The 22222-nt window shown below is 41.4% G+C and overlaps 1 protein-coding gene and 1 pseudogene across 5 annotated transcripts in view; one reads left to right on the top strand and one right to left on the bottom strand.

The window, feature by feature from the left end:
* Positions 1-22222, bottom strand: part of UBE3D (ubiquitin protein ligase E3D) — a 157281-nt gene that overhangs the window by 132842 nt on the left and 2217 nt on the right. For 4 of the 5 annotated variants that reach the window (XR_008422969.1, XM_019442745.2, XM_053904696.1 and 1 more), the window contains exons 1-3: positions 21574-21790; positions 10553-10749; positions 6538-6628 (exon numbers count right to left, since the gene is read on the bottom strand). Coding sequence is in view for 4 of the 5 variants with exons in the window: in XM_019442745.2 (XP_019298290.1) it covers positions 6538-6628; positions 10553-10749; positions 21574-21650 (365 nt within the window). In the remaining variant the exon portion in view is untranslated. Of the gene's footprint in view, positions 1-6537; positions 6629-10552; positions 10750-21573; positions 21791-22222 lie in introns of those variants that run through there. The other variant, XM_053904695.1, reaches the window with a different exon arrangement.
* Positions 11545-12246, top strand: LOC109263223 (elongin-B-like; annotated as a pseudogene).

Here is a 22222-nt window from a genome sequence, read left to right as displayed (position 1 = left end):
TATTGGCTGCTTAGGTCATGAGGCTTCTTCTCAGGGTAGCTCCTGCATCTGCTTGATTGTGGACCTTGAGCTTTGTACCTGGAACTGTGTCACATGGGGAGACAAGAGTCTCCAGATGGGTATGTGAGCCGTCACTTCCTGCAACTACTGTAGGACCCCTGCTGAGAGGAACGCCTCCCGAGGCTGCCCTGCTGGCAAGCTGGCAAGAAATGTGGCCTGTGGTAGTATTGTGGGTCTGTATATTTAACTGAATTTCAGAAGACCTCTGGTGGGCACTGCACACACCTTATTCTACTTAATGCTTACTACAACTTTGTGAGGTGACAATTTCCATTCTCCTGTTACAGAGGAGGAAAGATAGGCTCAGAAACATTAAATAATCTGTTTAAGTTCACAGAGCCAGACGTGATGAATGAAGGCAGGATCTTAACTCAGGTCTTCCTGGCTCCAAAACTGAACTCTTCCCCTTGGAATATAATCCCTCCCCTGACAATGTAGAACATCAGTAAAGGAGACGGGGGAGATGGGATGGTGGCAAACTGTGCTGGGTGTTACATGCCAATCTAAGGGGTAGGGATTTGTTTCTACAGATAGGTGGGAATCATTACAGCATTTTAAGTGGAAAGGTGATAGGTCAGATTTTAATTTTTACAAAGAAGAGGCAAATAAGAGTACCTGTTTAGAGTGGGAAGCAGGCCTAAATAGGCTCCTAAATCTTCACCATCACTAAGATTCATTGTCTCTTGACATTTTGCATGTAGTGCCAATAAGCAGATCCCCAGTATAGTGCAAAAGACAGCAACGTAAAAATCTCATGCGTGATCACAGAAATGACACTGCACCAACATTTATAGAGAACTGGGAGACCTGATGCACATTAGCATAAAATGTGATATTTCAAACTTAACTTGACCCCATATAACAGTGAATAAGAGCTATAATATATCCTGTAACTATCTACCTAAGGCATCAGGAGCAAGAAAGTGCCTAATTCACAAGTCATTACAAAGATAAAAGTATTTTTACAATGGAAATAATTTTTTTGATGTTTTGGAAAACATAAAACCTTTAAGAACAAAACATGTATTATAATCACAGCTCTACTGAAACCATATCTACCGAAAACCCTGAAACTTTGATATGATCTATTTCCCAAGAGAACTTTCAAAATAAAATACCATTTTTTTTTTTCAAAGCACTGTTTAGGTAAAAATGTGATGAAGCTCAGAAAAAGAGTGAAATAATTTCTTGATTTTTCTCTCAGCTTAAAATAACATGAACAGCAACACATGTTTATAATGAATTAAAATTTGCTAGTTATTTTTAATGCATCTTACCCACAAGCTTTAGGGCAAAATAAAATACACAATTTTAATCAATGCTACTGATTGATGTTTATTTAAAACTTAAACATGTAGAAAAAAAAACTTAAACATGTAGACAAGAAAATGCAATGCCCTTTAACATAAAAAAACCTTTTTTTTTAATGTTTATTTTTAAGAGCGAGAGAATGAGCAGGGGAGGGGCAGAGAGAGGGAGACAGAGGATCGGGAGAGGACTCTGTGCTGACAGCAGAGAGCCCAATGCAGGGCTCAAACCCACAAACTGAGATCATGACCTGAGGTGAAGCAGGACACTTAACGGACTGAGCCACCCAGGTGCCCCAATACCCTTTAACTTTAAAATCAATCATTAATCAGTGATAATAACAATGGTAACAACATAGAGCTTTTACAGACTGGATTATAACCAAGTAGACATTAGGAATTTTAAGAATATCAAGTGGGGCGTCTGGGTGGCTCAGTTGGGTTAAGCGTTGAACTTCTGCTCAGGTCATGATGTCACAGTTTGTAAGTTCGAACCCCGCATCCGGCTTGGTGCTGACAGCTCGGAGCCTGGAGCCTGCTTCAGATTCTGTGTTTCCCTCTCTCTCTGCCCCTCCCCCACTTGCACTCTGTCTCTCTCTCTCTCTCTCTCTCTCAAAAATAAACATTTAAAAAAACTAAAAAATTATTAAATAATAAAGAACAATATCATGTATCTAAAGCTCAAAACATGGCTGCCAGAACCTAGAAAAATTCAGCTGGTATTATCCAACTGGTAGATGACAAATCCTATGAGCCAAACTTAGCATTTGATCACCATTATGGACTTGGTATAACTAGACCCATAAAAGTACAACCATTTTTTCCCATAAATGTGTATAGTGTTACCAACAATCCAATTTGTACCTGTACACTTTTTTCACCTCTTTGTTCTCTTTCATAGAAAAGTGACTGTACTCAGAGTAGTTATTTTCAGAATACAATTATAGCTGGTCTGTCAAGCGGACCTGGTTGGATATTATGACATCTCTTATGTTTCCATAAAGTCCATTCTACTTGTTTCTTCTAGTTTCCATGGCCTCCCTGGCTGCCAGCTGACATCCAGGTCTGCTGGTGCAGGTGAAATGAGGAGGGCCTGTCCAGAGACCTTAGAAGACCTCTCAAATGGACTGAAAATCAAAAGGCTTTTGTTTGAAAGTCTAACTGATTTAACTCAAGTCTGGCATGAATTTATTTCTAGGAGACACAACAAATCCCAAACACAATAACCACTTAGCTGTTTCTGACACTACTCACAAAAAAGTAAATTTTGTTATTATTGTTACTTGATATTAGGGCCTATTGGTCTCAAGAGTGTAATCATAAACTGTATATGTTCAATTTTTCTTTTTAACTTTTTTAAATGTTTATTTATTTTTGAGAGTGAGAGAGAGAGTATGAATGGGGGAGTGGCAGAGAGAGAGGGAGACACAGAATCTGAAGCAGGCTCCAGGCTCTGAGCTGTCAGCACAGAGCCCACCACGGGGCTCGAACTCACAAACTGTGAGATCATAACCTGAGCTGAAGTCGGACGTTTAACCAACTATGCCACCCATGCACCCCTGTTTAGACAATTTTATACAAAAACTCTGAACTGGTAAAAAATGTATACTGGTGAATTTTATGGTAAAAAAATAGGCATTATTTGTTTTCAAATAACCAAAACAAATGGTTAAGATCATGTATTCCTAAACTAAGAAAAAGGACTGCTATCATTAGCAGATTTCATGCATCTTGGTGCTATTAAGTTTTAAAAGCCATTAATGAGTGTGAATAGATTAAACAGTCCTTTGCATCTTATTTCTATAATTTGCTTAACAAGAACCTTTTTCATTAAAAACAAACAAACAAGCCAAAAAAAGAAACAAACAAAAAAGGAACAAGGATTAGTCTTGCATTACCCAAATAATCATCAATCACAGAACCCAAGGTATAACTTTATGAGGTTTACTAATCACAGAATTTTCTGCTGGTAGGGCTCCTACAGATGTATCTAATTCAACTTCCTATTTTACAGGTGAGAAAACTGAGGCCTAGAAAACTAAAGGGTCTTATTCCCATATAATAAGGCTAGCCAGTAAGCAGATCCTCTCATTAGAGGATTTCCCAGTACAGATAAATCAACCCATCCCAAGGTTGATTATCCTTGCCCTATCCAACCTATCCAAGCCCTCCTGAAAAGATGCTTACAATTAGTTGACTTTGATTATGGAACATACAAGCCTTTTTTGAAATACACTTCATTTTGTTTTCTATTTAACAAGCACAAAAGATGTCCTTACTACCTGCATGAAACAGGAAACTGAGGGAGAAATGAAAAGACCACTGGGTTTAATGTAAAAAGTCAACATGAAATCCTTGTGCTGATACTGGATGATACTTTTTTTCCAACAGACAGTCATGGGGCATGCTGCCTAAGAGTGAAATGTAAGCAAAGCCTTGAATCACCTACTAATGAGTTCTCTGCATTGTTCCAGAGGCACACACACGCCAGGCGCACAGGTGAGATAGGAAAAGACTTTCAGGTAAGTCCATGTTTATCTTCTCAGAAAGAAAAAGGGAGAAAGGAGGGTCATTTCCCTGGCACATCTAAAAAACACAGTCCTGAATCAAAAGGATTTGAAACACTAAACTAGATAACTTGCTAGTTTTCTAATAAGACCAATATGGAAAGGGGGTGGTGGTGGAAGGAGTCTGTAAAAACAATTAAAAAGAGCTTGTCGAGCTTTTACTATTATATATATTTCAGCCTTTAACTCTTCTGACAAGTTCAGAAAATAGGCCTTATAATGTCTACTTAAAAAGAAACAGAAATGGGTAGGAAGCATTACAGAATTCTAAGCAGGGAAGTGACAGGTCAGATTTGAATTTTTACAAAGAGGAAGAAGGCAAATAAGAGTGCCCATTTAGAGTGGGAATTAGGCCCAAACAAGCTCCTAAATCTTCTCTGTCACTAAGATTCTGTCTCTTGACATAGCTATTTAAGAAAACTCATTATGTCTACTCAAGAAGAAGCTGAGGTGATGTGGACAAGGTTTCCCAGCTACTAAGTGGTGAAGCTGGAGTTCAAACCCAAGGTCCCATCTCCTACTTCTGCTTTACATCACATGGCCTTCCAGACAGTCAGCATTAGGGAGAGTGAAACTGTCCCTCTGTGTTCACCTGGAAGCCCTTCTAGTTCTCAATTCCATGATTATAAAAAGAATTGACACAAAACAGAAGATACAGCTCCTGAATAGGAAAAATTGCTACAGGTTAACAGTTTTTTATATCATCCTTTTCCAATGAAACACAAATATCAGCCAATAACGAATGAGCATATCTTTTATGGTGAGTGGTACCAGGAAATAGTGTTACACTGAATTTAACCTGCTCCTCCTGTAACTTCTAGGTCACCTCAATGTTGGATAGCCAGGCCCGTTTCAGAAACTTTATGTGAGAATTAAACCAAAGCCTGAAACAGACTGAGAGAAGGAAAAGTTTCGAGGTTCAACTACAACATAAACTGGAATGCTCTGGACATGTCAGGCTACAGTGGGTCTGTCACGGAGTACACATTCGGCAGCAACTTCAGCCTGCAGGACATCTGAGCAAGGACATTCTCCTCTCTTCTGCAGATTTAGTCACTTCATTTCTTACCCAAGATAATCATTCAGAGGTGCTCCATTCACAATCCCCCCACTTGTATTAGGGTAACTTTCCATGATCTCATCTACCTGGGACACTGCCAGGAATCAGAAAGTAAGCAAGAGAGGCTGGTGGAAAGCCAAAATAAACACCCCACTGTTTATTCAATTCAACCCAGGAAGAATTTATTGAGAGTGCACTATTTTTCAGGCACTGTGGCCTGATCCTGGGGCTGATGCTGATGATGCTAGGGATGATGATAAGAATAATGATTACAGCAGTAACCATCATATACTGAGTGCCTACCATGTGCCAAGGCACTGCTATAAACACTTAAATTTATTTGATGCTCCCAACAACCCTATGAGGTAGCTCCTATTATCATTTATATTTTTGTAATAAGGAACTTGAGGCACGGAGTGGTTAAGTAACTTGCCCAGAGTCACAGCTGATAAATAGTGCATGCAAACCAGATAGTCTGGCTTCTGACTCTATACCACTAGACACTAACCTCAGCAGAGCACATAAACTTTAGACGAGCACATAAACCAACCCAGGGTTCAGGGAGGGCTCCCGGCAATTGAGCCCTGTCGGATGAATTTAGGTAGGCGCTAACCAGAGGGACAGAGGGCTGTGTGGAGCATTCCAGGGGACAGAGTAGCTCTGTGCAGGTGGAGGTCTGGCATTCACCGAGGCAAGGAACACTGAAAGAGGAGCAGGTTTCAGATGCAGACAAGGAGCCATTCACATCTAAGTCTCAGGCACCTGTCTCACGGGAAACACATCTAACAAAGAAATCTAACTTCTTTCTTTAAATATTGTTAAAAATATTAACAGTTTTATCTGTCTTTCCAACCAATGAATGATTAGAAGCTGAAAATTCAGGGGAAATGGTTTGTGCCAAGGTAACAAGAAAGTTGACAAAAGAACAGGAGAAGATGGGAAAAAATAAGGAAAAGAGACACCTTGGGAATAGAAAGAATATAGCAAAGAGCCCTTCCCACCTCAATGGAGTAACCACAGCACACTGCAAGAAGAGGTAGATTAACTTAATCATCAAGAAAAGGTTACTTTGTGCTCCATAAGCTCTGTTTTAATAAATGGGGAAATAGGACATGGAGTTTAGAAAGGCACTAATAGAAATAGCTCAAATAAAAAGCTGTGTTGCACGAGCTTCTGTGATCTAGAAAATTCACTTAATGTGGAGAAAACCTCATTCACCAACATGATGGATAAAACTTGCAAGAGAGTCCATGTCTCTTTTCAGAAGAGACACGCTTCAGTGATCTACACAGGCTTCCACCAAGATAAGCCTTCCTCCGTCAAAGCCAGCATGCCATGTTCCCCTTTGTCCCCTTTTAGAAGACCTAACTGCTCTATGATTGCTGGAGAGCTTAATGGTTGATTTTGTTCAAAGTGACATTAAGCTGGCTCTCATTTTAAGGCCATATACTTCTCCCCTGGCAATTACTTCAAAAATTCTGATAGAAGAAAAAGAAAACCATTGCCAGGCACAGAATTAATCAGTGTTAAATAAATTCCTTACCTGTCCCTTATTATGACTTCACCGCAGGACTGGCAATAAAATGTACAGCATTCTCGGGCTTGTGAGTTTTGATTAAACATGGAAATCAGTTCTAAAACAAACAAAAAAAAATCAATGAAATAGCAAATCTTAGAGGTTTGGGACAAATATATTAACATACTTAAAGAGTTTAACAGCCACAATAAATTACGATCAATAAACACTGTTTACGATCTACCCAGAAGTACACATTTAATTAGCATTATCTGATGACTCAACCAGAAGCAAATATTGTGAAGCGTTCTCAAAAACAAGATTTTGCTGGGGCACCTGGGGGCTCAGTCGGTTAAGCATCCGATTCTTGATTTCGGTTCAGGTCATGATCACGGTTTGTAAGTTCAAGCCCTGCATACAGCTCTGTGCTCAAAGTGTGAAGCCTGCTTGGAGTTTTCTCTTTCCTCCACTCTCTCTGCCCCTACCCCCTCATGTTCTCTCTCTCTCTCCTCTCTCCCTCTAAATAAATAAATAAATCTTTAAAAAATTTTTTAAAAATACCACAAGATTTTGCCAAGTGTCTCAGAGCTAGGTATCTCCCTAGATGATCCATGTAACATACCATTGAGTTATCTCACTCATTCCATAAATACCGACACTAAGGATGAGAGAAAAGTAGCAATTTCTTTCACATCAAACTAACTACAAGGAGCTTCACCATCCTCAGCTTTCCTCTGCTGTTTTAGGTATAGTTTTTCATCACCATGACTGCTGGCTCTATCTCTCAAATTTAAGTTTAATTTGATTTAAACAAGGTCTGTGTCAACTCTGGCCTATTACCAATGCATACAAAAAGAATCTTGAAACTGGTCTCTATTGGACAGGTTCCTGGGAATAGAATGGCTCCTAAGAAGAACTCAATCTTTCAAGAGCAAAACTCAATTCCTGGTTAAAGCTGTGGAAAAATGTACATTTCCCATATTATGTAAAGCACAGCATTCCCTTGGCTTCCATTCTTTAACTCATGAAGAAAGGAAACTTTCATTTCCAAAAACAAAAACCAAAAACCCACACACAAACATACTTGTCTATAAAAAAAATTTTTTTAATGAAATGAGGTCATACACATTAAAATCAAGCAATGTAAACTTGGTTTATGTTACTTTGTAGGTATGTTAAGATTTTAAAAACTGATGCAAGAAAGTTTAAGCCTTGACAATTAAAAAGTCATCCTTTGAATTTCTAGGGGTGTCCACCAATCCCTGTAGCAGTAAAGTGAAGTAAACAGTATTCTTTAATTTTGAGCAGATAATAAGTAGACCTGGGTAAGTCATTCAAAACATTCTTTCAAAATATTCTTTTCAGAACGAATAAACAAATTTTCAGTGAAACACTCCCCCCTGCTGGTCACCCAGCAGGATCCACTGGCTCAGGTTCAAGTCAGAACTTCCTGACAGAGTGGCATCCTGGGAGAGCACTGCCACCTGGGGATGAATTTAATGCTTGTGCTGTATCAGATTTTACTGTAGCCAGTTCCCTGTCAAAGGTCATGATCTGACTTATGTTCCAGTCAGAATACCATAATGTGTTTACTATAGTCCTTAAAAGAACGTTTATAGTTGAAAAGTCAACTTTTTAAGAACCTCAAAACACAACTAAATGCTAAAAATGTCAAAAGTCACTTCCTACACTACATTTTGACTCAAATTAACATCAGTATGTATCTATCTGATATTTATTCATCCAGCAAATATTTATTCACCACCTATTATGTGGAAAGCACCAAAGCTATTAAGTACTGAGATCTATTTTGCATACCCTTTTATACGCTACCGAACAGGTCTTTGAAAGTCTTCCTTTTCAGATATTTGAGTAAAATGTTTTAAAAATGTAAAGGAACAGGAGACCAATGGAATGCAAACAATATGCAAACCAACATACAGCAATTTCTTCTGTTCTACAGCTAAAATGAAACAACAATGCTTGCTGATTCAAATTTTTTCTATTAATTCAAGTTTTGCTATTTATCAACTATTACAGAAGGTGGGTAGGCAACAAACCAACCCCATCTCCAGAAGGCCTCCCTACCTCCCCAGTGTGGGATCTAAAATCACAAATCCAGGGGCGCCTGGGTGGCGCAGTCGGTTAAGCGTCCGACTTCAGCCAGGTCACGATCTCGCGGTCCGTGAGTTCGAGCCCCGCGTCAGGCTCTGGGCTGATGGCTCGGAGCCTGGAGCCTGTTTCCGATTCTGTGTCTCCCTCTCTCTCTGCCCCGTTCATGCTCTGTCTCTCTCTGTCCCCCAAAAAATAAATAAATAAAACGTTGAAAAAAAATAAAACAAAATCACAAATCCAGAAAACTAGCAGAAGATCTGAAAATACCCCAGTGTGGCTTTCATGCCTGCCTTTCCCCAGTTTCCATTATTAGTCTATTTCCCATCTTGGTGACCCCATTCTTCTTTCCATGGTTATTACAACAGTCATTTTTAGCATTTGGATATGTCACTTGAGCTCCATGACATTTCATTTTCCAACCCCGTATTCCTAAAACCAACTCTGCCCAACTCAGACTAGTTATTCACTAATCTAGGACTTGAGCAAAAATGACTCTCCAATGAAAGAGCAGCACAAGACTCAGGGGAATGCTCCACATCACCTACATGGCTCTTCAAAACAATCCTGCTGACCCCACCTCTAGCGTCCATGTCGCTCAAATGAAAGGCTGAGCACAGATGAAGCAGAACAAAGTCCCAGGGTGCAATTGAAACAGTTATGATCCTTCCCTGATAATGAGCATCTCATAGGTCTGTTACAGCCTGTTTCCCCTTTTTACATCATTTTTTTTTAAGTTTATTTATTTATTTTGAGAGAGAAGGAGAGCGTGTGCGCACGCATGAGCGAGCAGGCAAGGAGCAGAGAGAGAGGGAGAGAGAATCCCTAGCAGGTTCCGCACTGTCAGCACAGAGCCTGATGCCAGGCTTGAACTCACACTGAACTGTGAGATCATGATCTGAGCTGACATCAAGAGTCAGACACTTAATGGACTGAGCCACCCGGGTGCCCCTCCCCCTTTTACATCATTTTTAATCCTTTAAAGCATCTTACTTCCATGGTAAGAGATTTAATGAACCAATATTTTATTCAATAAGTTACTCTGAGAAACATTTCTACCAATCTGACTGAATGTGGCAGTAACAAAATATCAGAAACATAACAGGCATAGCAATAATCAAAATCAAATTATACATCAAACTCAATTTCAGAATCTTTATACGTGTTGCTCTATCTGGAAATGTCTCTACGTGGATGAGACCACTTTCATCATTCCATCCCCTGGTCGAGCGTCACCTCCTTGGAGTGGTCTTCCCTGGGCACCTTTCACCCTAGTCACTCCCCATCCCATTATTCTGCTCTACTTTGACCACAGCACTTTTCTCTGTGCCCAAGTAACTTATTTGTTCATTATCTGTTCCCACCCATGAGAATGTAAGCTCCCAAAGAGCAGAGACCTTCTGAGCGTGGTCACTTCTGTATCCCAGCACCTAGATCAAAGCCTAGCACACAGCGTAAGACAATGTTTGTTGGGTGGATGAATACTGATGCTTGAAAATCAACCAGGTGTTGCACAATTGCCCTCTCATTTAATTTTCAGTGAGGTAGGTAATCAACTCGCCAAGGTAGGTAATTTTACAATTAAAGAAAGAAGGCAGGGGTTACATAGGAAATCTCTGTACCTTCTGCTAATTTTGCTGTGAACCTAAAACTACTCTAAAAAATAAAATCTGTTAAATGGAGGACAAAAAACCCACTAACCCCCGCAACCCCCTCCCAAACAAAACTTCGGAAAGGTTAAGGGGCATGTTGAACTGCACACCTAATAACTGGCAGAGCTGACAAAGAAACCTTCTGACCATCAGCTCTTTCCATGCTGCTGCAGAACAGCCTTTTCCACCTGGGAAAAGGTCAAATTTTCAAAGGGAGAATCAGCTTTGATTTACAATGAAGAACTAAATGCTAAAACAGGAGTGCTGGTATCACTTACTGGCGTTGGATTCTGCCCACACCTGCAGCCGCAGGTGCAGCCCATCTCCAGCCACGTACTGCAGCCCTCGGCAAGAGGAAGGTACAAGCCTGACCTCTGCTGGAAGCCGGAGCTCTGTGCAGTCTGCAGGGGTCTTCACCTGGAGTGATGATGGTGTTATAGAAATATCCATGGGCGTACCTCCTTCTTTAGGCTCCCTGGTAATTAAAAATAAGACACACAAAAAATTGCTTCTCAATGATGAAAACCACACGATACACAAGACAAAATGGCCGAGGATCTCTCTGTTCCTTTTCAATAAATGCTTTAAAGTCACTGGCCTCCCAAAATAGCAGTGAACAGATCATAAAGGAAAACATCATATACTAGATTTACACGAGGTCAGACTACTTTTCACAGTCACAGTAACATGAAAGTTCTGGAACATATTTTTATTCTTGCTTTTTTTTTTTTTTTTTTTTTAACGTTTATTTATTTTTGGGACAGAGAGAGACAGAGCATGAACGGGGGAGGGGCAGAGAGAGAGGGAGACACAGAATCGGAAGCAGGGTCCAGGTTCCAAGCCATCAGCCCAGAGCCTGACGTGGGGCTCGAACTCACGGACCGTGAGATCGTGACCTGAGCTGAAGTCGGATGCTTAACCGACTGAGCCACCCAGGCGCCCCTATTCTTGCTTTTTTTATGGCAATAATGATGCATTTTTAAATGTGCACTTTTCCCCATTGCTAATAAAGATTCTGAGCCCCAATTCTCCTCTATTCTAATGCTTTCTGCAGCTACTCCACCTAGACCTTCGTGGTGGAGGGATATTTAAATTTTAAGTTTTTAGCCGCGAGATTGAGTTCTAATGCCAGTTCGTGGGGTTGCTCCCAGGGCCATCCTGCACACACAGTCCACCTTCCACCTCCTAGTAGCCCTTATTTCCTCCCACCAGTTTCCCCAAATGCAGGTTCTCTGAACTAGCTCGATCTAATGCTGGCCTGTCCTACATTATGCACTTGTTCTTCAAAGTATTTCTGGTAAGAAAACTTAAGGCAGCACATTCATCTACGGCTTATTCACCTATGCATCCCTTGGCCCTATCATGGTTTATACATTCATTTACTTTTTCACTCATTCATTCAATACACCTATTTTGAGTTCTATTATGTGCCAGGTACCAGAAATACAACAATTAACAAGATATTTTCTCTGCTCCTCACCCCCCCTACTCCAAGTAGGACACAGGTAAGTGAACAGGAACGATCAAGGGAGTGTTAAAACACGTGGCGAGGCCAGGATGATGAGTCGCACCGGGAGGGAGTTGGGGGACAGCCTGCCAACTTCGGGACATGTTCCTCATGATCTGGTGCCACAAGACAATCATCTTCACTGACGCCAAGGAGTTGAACCACGGTCAAGCTGAAGCGCATCATTGAGCGCATCCTCAAGCAGCTGCCCATGCAGCTGTACACGGCTGACCAGCTTCTGGATGATGGCAAGACACCGGGAGTGTGGCTTCACCAGTCCGGCAGCACGGCTGCAGGCCCCACCCACTGTGGGCCTGGCCTTCTGGGCAGCTCCACCCACTCCCCTGTGCACCAGATGAAGCCTTTAAGGGCCTGTGCACCAAGCCCTTCTCCAGCCTGCCTGGGCTGCCTGCTGTGATGAAGCCACAGGACTCAGGAAGCAGCACCAACGAACAAGTGGCCTAGTGAGTGAGAGGGCCCTGAACCCAACCCCACCTTGTGCCCCACCCCCACTCATAAAAGACATTTGGGTGTCAAAAAAAAAAGCAACTATGTTGCATTGCACTTATTCATGGTAAATACTGAGTACTATGGAAGCACCGAGGAGGGCTGCAGTAACTGTCAGAGGTCAAGCACTGTTACTTGAATAATGAATGGGCTAGTGAGTGAAATATTCTTCTGAGACTAGAATTACAATGATGCTGTATTTTACTTACAATAAAGTATTGTCATTTGATATACAGGATTTTGATAAGACCAGGATTACATGAAATGAAAGATACAGAAGAAAACACTTAAGAAAACAATCTAGTGATGTATGAATACCAGATATGAAAGGATTTGCTAATCCAATTCACTACAAACACAAATCACTTGGAGTAGCCAACCAAGAGTAAAACAGAGTACATTCCCTGTCCACCAGGCACCAAAAGCATGGCAGGGGATGAAGACATATTGAAATTATCCTTATATGAAGCTAAAATATGCTTAGCAGTGTTAACAGAGGTGTCAAGCATTCTGACTCCCTCTTAAGTGCAGACAGCAGGGGCAGGCCATCAACTTGGTATAACCTAAGTACAAAAGGTAGGCCATCTACTTGAGTGTTATCTAAGAACAGAGATCAAACCCTGTGTTGAGGTATGAATCTTGATCAGGCCTCTTTCTTAGAAAACCTTAAGATTACTTTCTGGCTAGTTTCTCTTCAAAGCATATGAATCTGCACCTAACTGGCAATACAGAATATTAAGACCCTGAGTCTTTTCCAGGGAATACATTCCCAAACTCTTGAGTCAAAAGTCTAATTTTGAGAAGGCACCTGGCTGGCTCCAGGTGTCATACCTCGTTGGTTAAGTGTACGACATGGGCTCAGGTCATGATATAGCCCTGCACTGGGCTCTGTGCTGACAGCTTGGAGCCTGCTTCGGATTCTGTCTCCCTCTCTCTCTGCCCGTCCCCTGCTCACACTCTGTCTCTCTCCCTCTCAAAGATAGACAAACGTTCAAAAAAAATTTTTTTTTTAAGTCTAGTTTTAAGAACCGATGCTCAAGAAATAAACTTCAAAGGGTGCCTGGGCGGCTCAGTCGGTTGAGCATCCAACTCTTGATTTTGGCTCAGGTCTTGATCTCACGGTTCATGGAATCAAGCTCCTCATTAGCCTCAGCATGGAGCATGAAGCCTGCTTAAGATTCTCTGTCCCTCTCCCTCTGACTCTTTCCCCCACTCCCGCTAGTGCTCACTCTAAATAAATAATTAAAAGAAAATAATAATAATAATCCTCTAAAGCAGAGGTTAGAAGGGCCAGATGGTATTTCAGGTTTTGCGGGCCATATATGGCCTCTGTTGCATATTATACTTTGTATTTTTAAAAAATTTTTTTAAGTGTTTATTTATTTTTGAGAGAGACAGAGTGTGAGTGGGGGCGGGCAGAGAGAGGGAGACACAGAATCCAAAGCGGGCTCCAGGCTCTGAGCTGTCAGCACAGAGACGGATGCAGGGTTGAAACTCACAAACCGTGAGTTCATGACCTAAGCTGAAGTCAGACGCTTAACTGACTGAGCCACCCAGGCGCCCCCGTATTTTATTTTTAACAATGCTTTAAACAATATAAAATCCACTCTTAGCTCATAAGCTGTACCAAAACAGGCCATGGGTTAGATTTGACCCATGGGCCATAGTTTGTTGACCACTGCTCTAAAGATGTACAATTTGTCCATTTTGCTACTTCAGCGATTTTTAAGCTGGACTGTGCAGTTGGCACTTAGAAGTGCCTCAAGGCATATCATGGGGTTTCTAGGCCTCACCCCCATCCCATCTCTGGCTTACCACTCTTCTTCCCCTTCCTGAAAAATTCAGCCAATTACAGAGGGCTAAGTAAGGTAGGAGGCATCTATGTAAGTGTCAGAGAACCAGAGTGGCCTGGGATGGATGTGAGAAACCCAGCAGAGGAAGGAAGGAGGGCATCCACCAGGACAGCCACTACATAGGGATGTCAGATCTCAAGAGGGATGAGGAGAACTCTAAGGATGAGGGGTGAGGGTGGCTGTTACAGGGTATAGGGCTTCAGAGCCTGCCTTAGACTGTTCGTGTTGCTATAATTAAATACCATAGGCTGGGTAGCTTAAACAACACACATTTCTTACAGTTCTGATGGCTAGGAAGTAAAAGATCAAGGTACCAGCAGATTTGGTTCTTCCTGCAGGCCCTCTACCTGGCTTGTAGATGGCCGCCTCCTCATTATATCCTCACATGGCATGGAGCATCTTCTGTGTGTCTTCTTATAAGGGCACTAATCCCATCATGGTGGCTCCATTCTCATGCCCTCATCTAAACCTAATTACCTCCCAAAGGTTCTATATCCTAATACCATCATATTGGGCATTAGGGTTTCAACACATGAATTTTGAGGGGACACACAAATTCATTCCATAGCAGAGCCCAAGCAGATACCAGGAAGGTGTCAACACTGAGTGGGGAGGAGGGGGGGATGGGAAGCAGCAAAGGATGTCTGCAGAAGATAAGTTACATAAAAGGGAATTAACCAAATAGATGTATGTCATGAGAATAATGGAAGCCAGTATTCTCGCTGTGGGAGAATACAGTTACAAAGAGGGAAAGGGAAAACACCAGAATGGATCCTACCACCATAGACTAGAATTAGAAATACTAGTGTGGAGTCATGTATATAAGTAGATACAGTAATACAGATGTATATGTGTGTAGATGTATGTATAATATACAAACACACAAGCATACACATACAGCCATTCATACATAAACATCACATATATGTCACATACACACTACTTTTGTCCACTAAGACCTGGGAAGAGTGACATGTCAATAGTAATGAGAATACTTTGTGCTCAGATTTTGGTTTCGAAAGGTCATTTCCCACTTTAAAACAAATGAACAAACGCAAAACAAAATAGCATTCCCTGAAAAAATAACTATATCCAGGGCTGGAACAGGAAAAGAATGAGATGAGCCTGGAACATGTTGCTGTGCAAAGAAAAAAGTCAAGGAATAATAGGAGCACATTAAAAAAGACAGAAATCCACTTGAAGGGACTCCCCCTGGCCACATCCGGTATAACCGGAGCAAAAAAAAGTAACCCAATGAATAAGACCATAGGTCTATACTGATGTAAATGAATGAATGAATAAAATGAAAGTCTGATGAGGAACAAGAGCATTTACAGATAGTCTCAAAGGACCTCTACAAGTAATATTTATTGATTATAAAGAGACAGAGTCTTGCCAGACTGAATCAGCAAGAGCAGGGAGTCAGAACTGGCTACTGCACTCAGCAAGTCTGAGAGAACAGAAGCATGAAGATTTCTCCTATCCCTTGTCAACCATACATTATTCTTCCTGAACACTGAAGCTCTTTCCAGTACATATCAAAACTCCCCAGGGGTATGGCAATGCAAAAGGTTTGAGATTCCCGTACATGTGACAAAAGGTTTTGGTTTTTTTTGTTTTTTTACTCCATTTCAGATTTGTCCTTCTTCATTCCTATAAAAGCAGTAACCCAGTCAGACAACTTCACCTAGGCCCCTGTTCTGGTGTGCATTTACTGTGAGTTTTTGTCTGCCTATGCTACTTGCACTCATAAAGCTAAAGCACTCAGCCTTCTGCCTTCTGGAAGATAAAGAAGTAGTTTCATCCCTGTGATATCCTTGTTCTGTAGTTACTCTGATGATAGCCAGTGAGGTTGTTAAAGTTTGCAGTATTCTTCTCTTCTTTGAATGGTTGAGGAAGGGGAAGGGGAAGAACATCCTCTTTCTTTTATGATAGTGCAGATATGCTAGCTCAAAGTGTATGTTTGCATTTCCTTATAATTAAAATACTGTTCAATTTGTTTTTTATAGACAGGGAAAAATATTTTACATAAATTGACTTCACGATTGAAAACCAGATGCTTTAGGCTGAACCATCATAGCTTCAGACTCAATGTTTTCCTAAATAAAAATGTTAAAGCCTCAAAAAAAAAAAAAAAGGAGTAACTTTATGGTGAAGGTAGATATCATCTTATCTACATGCTCAAAGTTAGATGAACTTTAATGGAATAAGTCAAAATCATGTGCTACCTGATAGGATGCAATGAGAACACAGCATCACTTCTGTGATATTCCTGCCAAAGATGTACAACCTGACCCTAATCTTGAGGAAACACGAAATAAACCCAAATAGAAGTATATTCCACAAAACAAATAGGCTGTCATCTTTAAGTGTCAAGATTGTGAAGGTCGAGAAAAACTGTGGAAAGTTTCCAATTTTAAGAGACTAAGGAAGGGTGCCTGGGTGGCTCATTAGGTTGAGCGCCTGACTTCAGCCCAGGTCATGATCACAGGGCTCGTGGGTTTGAGCCCTGCCTTGGGCTTTGCACGGGTGGAGAGGAGCCTAATTCAAATTCTCTGCCCCCCTCCCTACCTCCTCTCTCTGCCCCTCCTACACGCTCTCTCTCAAACATAAATAGACATTAAAAAAAAAGACTAAGGAAACATGACAATGAAATGCAATGCATGATTCTGACCTGGGTTCTTTTGCTATTATAGATAATATGCGGACATGTGGCAAAACTTGAGCGAGGTCTGAGTGTTAAGACGGCAGTAATGTGTTTTCCAGTTTTGAAGGTTGTGCAGTGGTTATGTATGGGAATGTTCTTGCTTATAGGAAATATACAGTAATATAGTCAGGAGTGACAGTAACTTACTCTCAAGTTTGAGACTGCAAAAACAAAGCGTTTGAGAACTGATTTTCCACCAGTTTGAGACCTGATTTTATATACTTGAGGCTTTCTTCACCATGCACTTAGATTCTTTCAGGTGTCACACCCTGCTTGAATCTATCCAATGACTGTCATCTCATTCTGAGTACAAGCTAAAATCCTTTCAACGGCCCATTGAGACCCAGTGCTATACTAGAGAAGGTTGCTGAAATTCCAGGCATTTTGCAAATCAGCTGAAGTCACTTTGGTAGACATCATTCACAGTGAAAGTATCTACATCATAACAATCAGTAAATGCTACAAATCAGGAAGATTTTTTTGTGTTTGATTGGTTCCCCTGGAAAGCAGGTTTTTAAACATTTACTAGCATACCCCTGTAAAACCATTTGCTACGTGCTCCACCAGTCCGCCCACCTCTCTCTGAACTAGGCACCCCTCATATTTTCTGTTCTCTCAGAGCGAAATGGTCTTCCAGCAGGTATATAGTTCCAAACTTCTGCCCTTTCAGTTTATTACTCAAGTGCTGCTTTCTCACTTGGATGTAATCTTTTCTCCCTAACCCTTCGTGTTTTATTTTTTTCTACATACTTATCTCCATTTAATATATGATTTGGGGGCTCCTGGGTGGCTCAGTTGGTTAAGCGTCTGACTTTGGCTCACGTCATGATCTCACAGTTCATGGGTTCGAGCCCCGCATTGGACTCTGTGCTGACAGCTCAGAGCCTGGAGCCTACTTTGGATTCTGTGTTTCCTTTTCTCTCTGCCCCTCCCCTGCTTGAGCTCTGTTTCTCTCTCAAAAGTAAATAAACATCTGTGTGTGTGTGTGTGTGTGTGTGTGTGTGTGTGTTATTTGTTTTGTGTAATTTCTACTCACCTCTCACCCGCTGCCACCATTAGACCGTAAGCTCAATGATAGCCAAGATATTTTTGCTTTTGCTATTGTCACTGTTCACAGCTGTATACCCAGCACTTAGAACTCGAATTTTTGGCACTAGAATAGGAACTCAGTAAACATCTGTGGACTGAATAAATGAATGGCCAAGATTTATCTCAGGAATGCTAAAATAGCTTAATATAAATAGATTTTTCTTATGCAATTCACAGACGTAAAGATGAAAGGAAAACATATGACTATCACAATACATGCAAAAATCATTACAGAAAAAATAGTATCTTCATGATTAAAACCCATAGTAAACTAGGAATACAAAGGAACTATGCAATCTATCACACAGATTTGCCAAAAATTTCATCATACTTAATGATAAAATGCTAGAAACACTTATTTATTTATTATTTTTAAGTAGGTTTCCCACCCAGTGTGGAGCCCAATTGGGGGCTTGAACTCACAATCCTAATATCAATACCTGAGCTGAGACTAAGAGTTGGCTGCTTAACTAACTGAGCCACCCACACGCCTAGAAACACTTAAGATTAGGAACAGGATGGGTGCCTGGCTGGCTCAGTTGGAGGCGCATGCAACTCTTGATCTCAGGGTTGTGAGTTTGAGCCCCATTCTGGGTGCAGAGACTCTGTAAATAAATAAAACTTAAAAAAAAATTAGGGGTGCTTCGGTGGCTCAGTTGGTTAAGTATCTGACTTTGGCTTAGGTCATGATCTCACAGGTCCTGAGTTCGAGTTTTGCATAGGGTAAGCTCGAGCCCCACTTCAGGTGAACTTGAGCCTTGAAGCTTGAGAGCTTCTCTCTCTGTCCCTCATGAGATTCTCTCTCTCCTCATGCCTCTTGCTCACTTGCAACTCTCTCCAAAATAAGAAAAAAAAAGATTAGGAATAAGAATAAAACTCAATCATATCATTTACATTAACTGAAATAGGTTAAAAAATTTCATTAAAACGCAAATTATCAGAACGTATTCAGAAAAACTCCACCCAGCATATGTTTAAAAAAATTTATATATAGGGGTGCCTGGGTGGCTCAGTAGGTTGAGCGTCTGACTCTTGATTTTGGCTTAGGTCATGATCTCACGGTTCATGAGATCAAGCCCGGTGTCAGGCTCTGTGCTGACAGGGTGGAGCCTGCTTGGAATTCTCTCTCTCCCTCTCTGCCCCTCCCCTGCTCTCTCTCTCTCTCTCTCTCTCTCAAAATAAATTAATAACCATTTAAAAAATTTATATGTAAAGACATAGATTAATAGTGAAAGGATAGAAAGATACATGATGGCAAACAGTACAAATGTTTTCTGACAAAGACATTGAGTAATTTCACTGGGAGAAATGGCAGTCTTTTAAACTAATGATGATAGAAAAACTGGACATCCTTACAGGGAAAAAAAAAAGGAAATTTGATTCCTATCTTACTCCAAACACAAAAATGAATTCCACCTGTCAAAGCTAAAACTATGTAACTCCTAGAAAATAAACTAAGAGGAAAACTTTACCATCTTGAGGTAGGCAAAGATTTCTTAAGACACAAACAAAACTAATCATTAAAGAAAAAAAATGCAACAAACTAAACTTCATTGTAATTAAAATTTTCTGTTCCTGAAAAGACACTATTAAGGAAATGAAAAGGTAAGTTACTGATTGGGAACACGCGTTCACATATTCACAAGGGCATAAATGAGAAAGGTCTTATTTCCAGACTATATAAAGAACTCTTTAAATTTAACAAAGAGACAAACAATCTGATTGTTTTCTAATGACAAAAAATTAGAAGACACTTTCCAAAGGAACATGTGTGAATGACCAAAAGGCAAATGAAAAGGTGCTCAATACTATTAATCAGGAAAATGCAAATTAAAATGACAATGAGATAGCATTTTGTACCATTACAGAATTAGGTCATTTCCTAAGAGAAATGAAAATGTCAACCCACTAAAAGACTTATACAACAATGCTATAGCAACTTTATTCACAATAATCAAGTTCTAGAAAAACACAAAATATCCAGAAATAGAATGGATAAATTGTATATCGATACAATAGAAAACTACTCAGTGAGAAAAAAGAATAGGCGACATGTGCAACGGCATAAATCTCAAAACCACTGTTAAAGGAAAGCCAGAAACGAAAAAAGCACATACTGTATGAATCCATTTATATCCAACCATGGCAAAACTAATCCCTGTTAAAGAAAATCAGAAGAGGGGCGCCTGGGTGGCTCAGTCGGTTAAGCGTCCGACTTCGGCTCAGGTCATGATCTCTCAGTCTGTGAGTTCGAGCCCCGCATCGGGCTCTGTGCTGACAGCTCAGAGCCTGGAGCCTGTTTCAGATTCTGTGTCTCCCTCTCTCTGACCCTCCCCCGTTCATGCTCTGTCTCTCTCTGTCTCAAAAAAAATAAATAAGCGTTAAAAAAAAAATTTTTTTTAAAGAAAATCAGAAGAGTGGTTGCTTTTGCTTTTACCAGGGGCAAGGTGGTGATAAAGTTCAACAGCCAAAGACTATCAGGGACAAACTAGCAAAGTCAGGTTTCTTCACTTGCTTAAACAAGAGAGAGTAGTAACCCAAGGGAACACTGAAGGGCCTCTTTGATGAGAGGAAGCAGGGAGGTTGTCTTTTGTTTTTGTTTTATGTAAGTTTGCGGCTGCTAATAACCCTACAAAGTGGACTGGAATTGGAGAGACTTGTCTGAACTTATGATTTAAGAGGTAGCGGGAGAAACAGAAGAAAAAGAGAAGGGTAATAAATATCATCCCCATTTGACAAGGGGAAAAGTTCAGATTAAGCAATTCTGCCCTTGTGAAGAAGCTAGAATTTGAATTCAATTCTCATGCCAAATCCCAAACTGCCACACCTATACTTGGCAAATATAAGGAAAAGAAAGATGGGCATCAATCTACTTCAGAGTGGCTCTGTGTAGTAAAAGTTTCAGGATTTTAACATCTAATTTACTCTACTTGAAACAGCAGTCACAAGGGAACAATCGAGGGGACCACATACTACCAAACAAGCAAAAAAAGAGGACATTTCTCCTAAAAGTTTGTTATAGTGAATAACGAAGTCAAACGTTTGCTGACTTCTCACTGGAACGCAGAATATGAATGAGCTCCAATAAGAAGCCTGCAACCTTTGTTAGTCGTTCAATGAACGTCTCAGTTTTTCTGCAGAGAACGCTGTGGACAAAAAACAAAAAACAAAAAACAAAACAAAAAAAATCTCGAGTTTATTTACAAAATAAGAAGCTCTCACATTGGAACTTATCCTCTAGTGAGGATCCCAAAAAGAAACAGGCACGGCATTTTTTGCACTGCTTGTGGAAAGGCCGGATACTGTTATATCAGCGATCCTCAAACTTCAGTGTGTATTCTGACTCCTGGAAAGCGTGTTAAAACACAAGTTCTGATTCAGCAGGTCTGGTGTGGGGCTGAGACTGCATTTCTGAAAAGCTCCTGGTGATACCGAGATTACCAGTGAAGGGGTGGGGGGGACTAAAAGCACAAGGGATGGGAAGAGAAGCTCCACTTTGAGTAATGGGACAGGCTCTAAGCAACTGGCAAGAACTCCAAACCCCGTGCTTTTGAGGCAGGCGGAGGCTCCCGGGCCAGCAGAAACGCAGGCTACGCACGGCACGTCGGAGCCCCACACGCCCAGCGCCGGCCTTACCCCAGGATCAGCAGCGCGCTCCGCAGCTGTGTCCGCACCTCCAGGAACACGGGCGTCCCCGGGGCAGTCGTCGCCATGGCCGCCGCCCGGCCGCAGCTTCTGGCGAAGCGGAGCCACCACGGCCAGCAGCGGCTGCACGTGCGGTGGTGGCGGCCGCACGGGCCTCCCAGACCGGATCGCTGGGCGGACGGACACAGCCCGCCAGCCCACAGCGCCGCCTGCCGGGTGGAGAGCGCGCTACCGCGAGGACTAGACCCGGCAACGTGAGCGTTTTCAATTGTGGGCCTCGGGTCTGAGTGGTCACAAAGGTGGGCAGGGAGAACCAAACGGTTCTCCCACTCTTCTCCGTGTGGGCGTGGCCAGGTGCGTTAGTCTCCCAGGACAGGACCTTAAAAATCGGAGCCGAGTACACTCCTTTGACTAGCTAGGGTAGAAATAAGGCTGGAAGAAAGGGAGATGACCGAGGGAGGTGGTATAGAACTGGCACTGACCCCTGGAGGCCTGAGAGCAGATTTCTCCACCCCAAACATACAATCTGGTTTCGTTTTTTAATAAAGTACAGTATCTTTTTTTATGAACTGTGGTCTGTCCTTTGCTAGCTCTCCTCTAAGGCAACAAACGTCCGAGATTGATTTGGCATTGCTTCTCG

This window comes from Panthera pardus, unplaced genomic scaffold (assembly GCF_024362965.1).
Source record: "Panthera pardus isolate Hobbes unplaced genomic scaffold, ASM2436296v1 HiC_scaffold_17, whole genome shotgun sequence".
NCBI lineage: Eukaryota > Metazoa > Chordata > Mammalia > Carnivora > Felidae > Panthera > Panthera pardus.
This window is presented reverse-complemented; position numbering and strand designations above follow the sequence as displayed.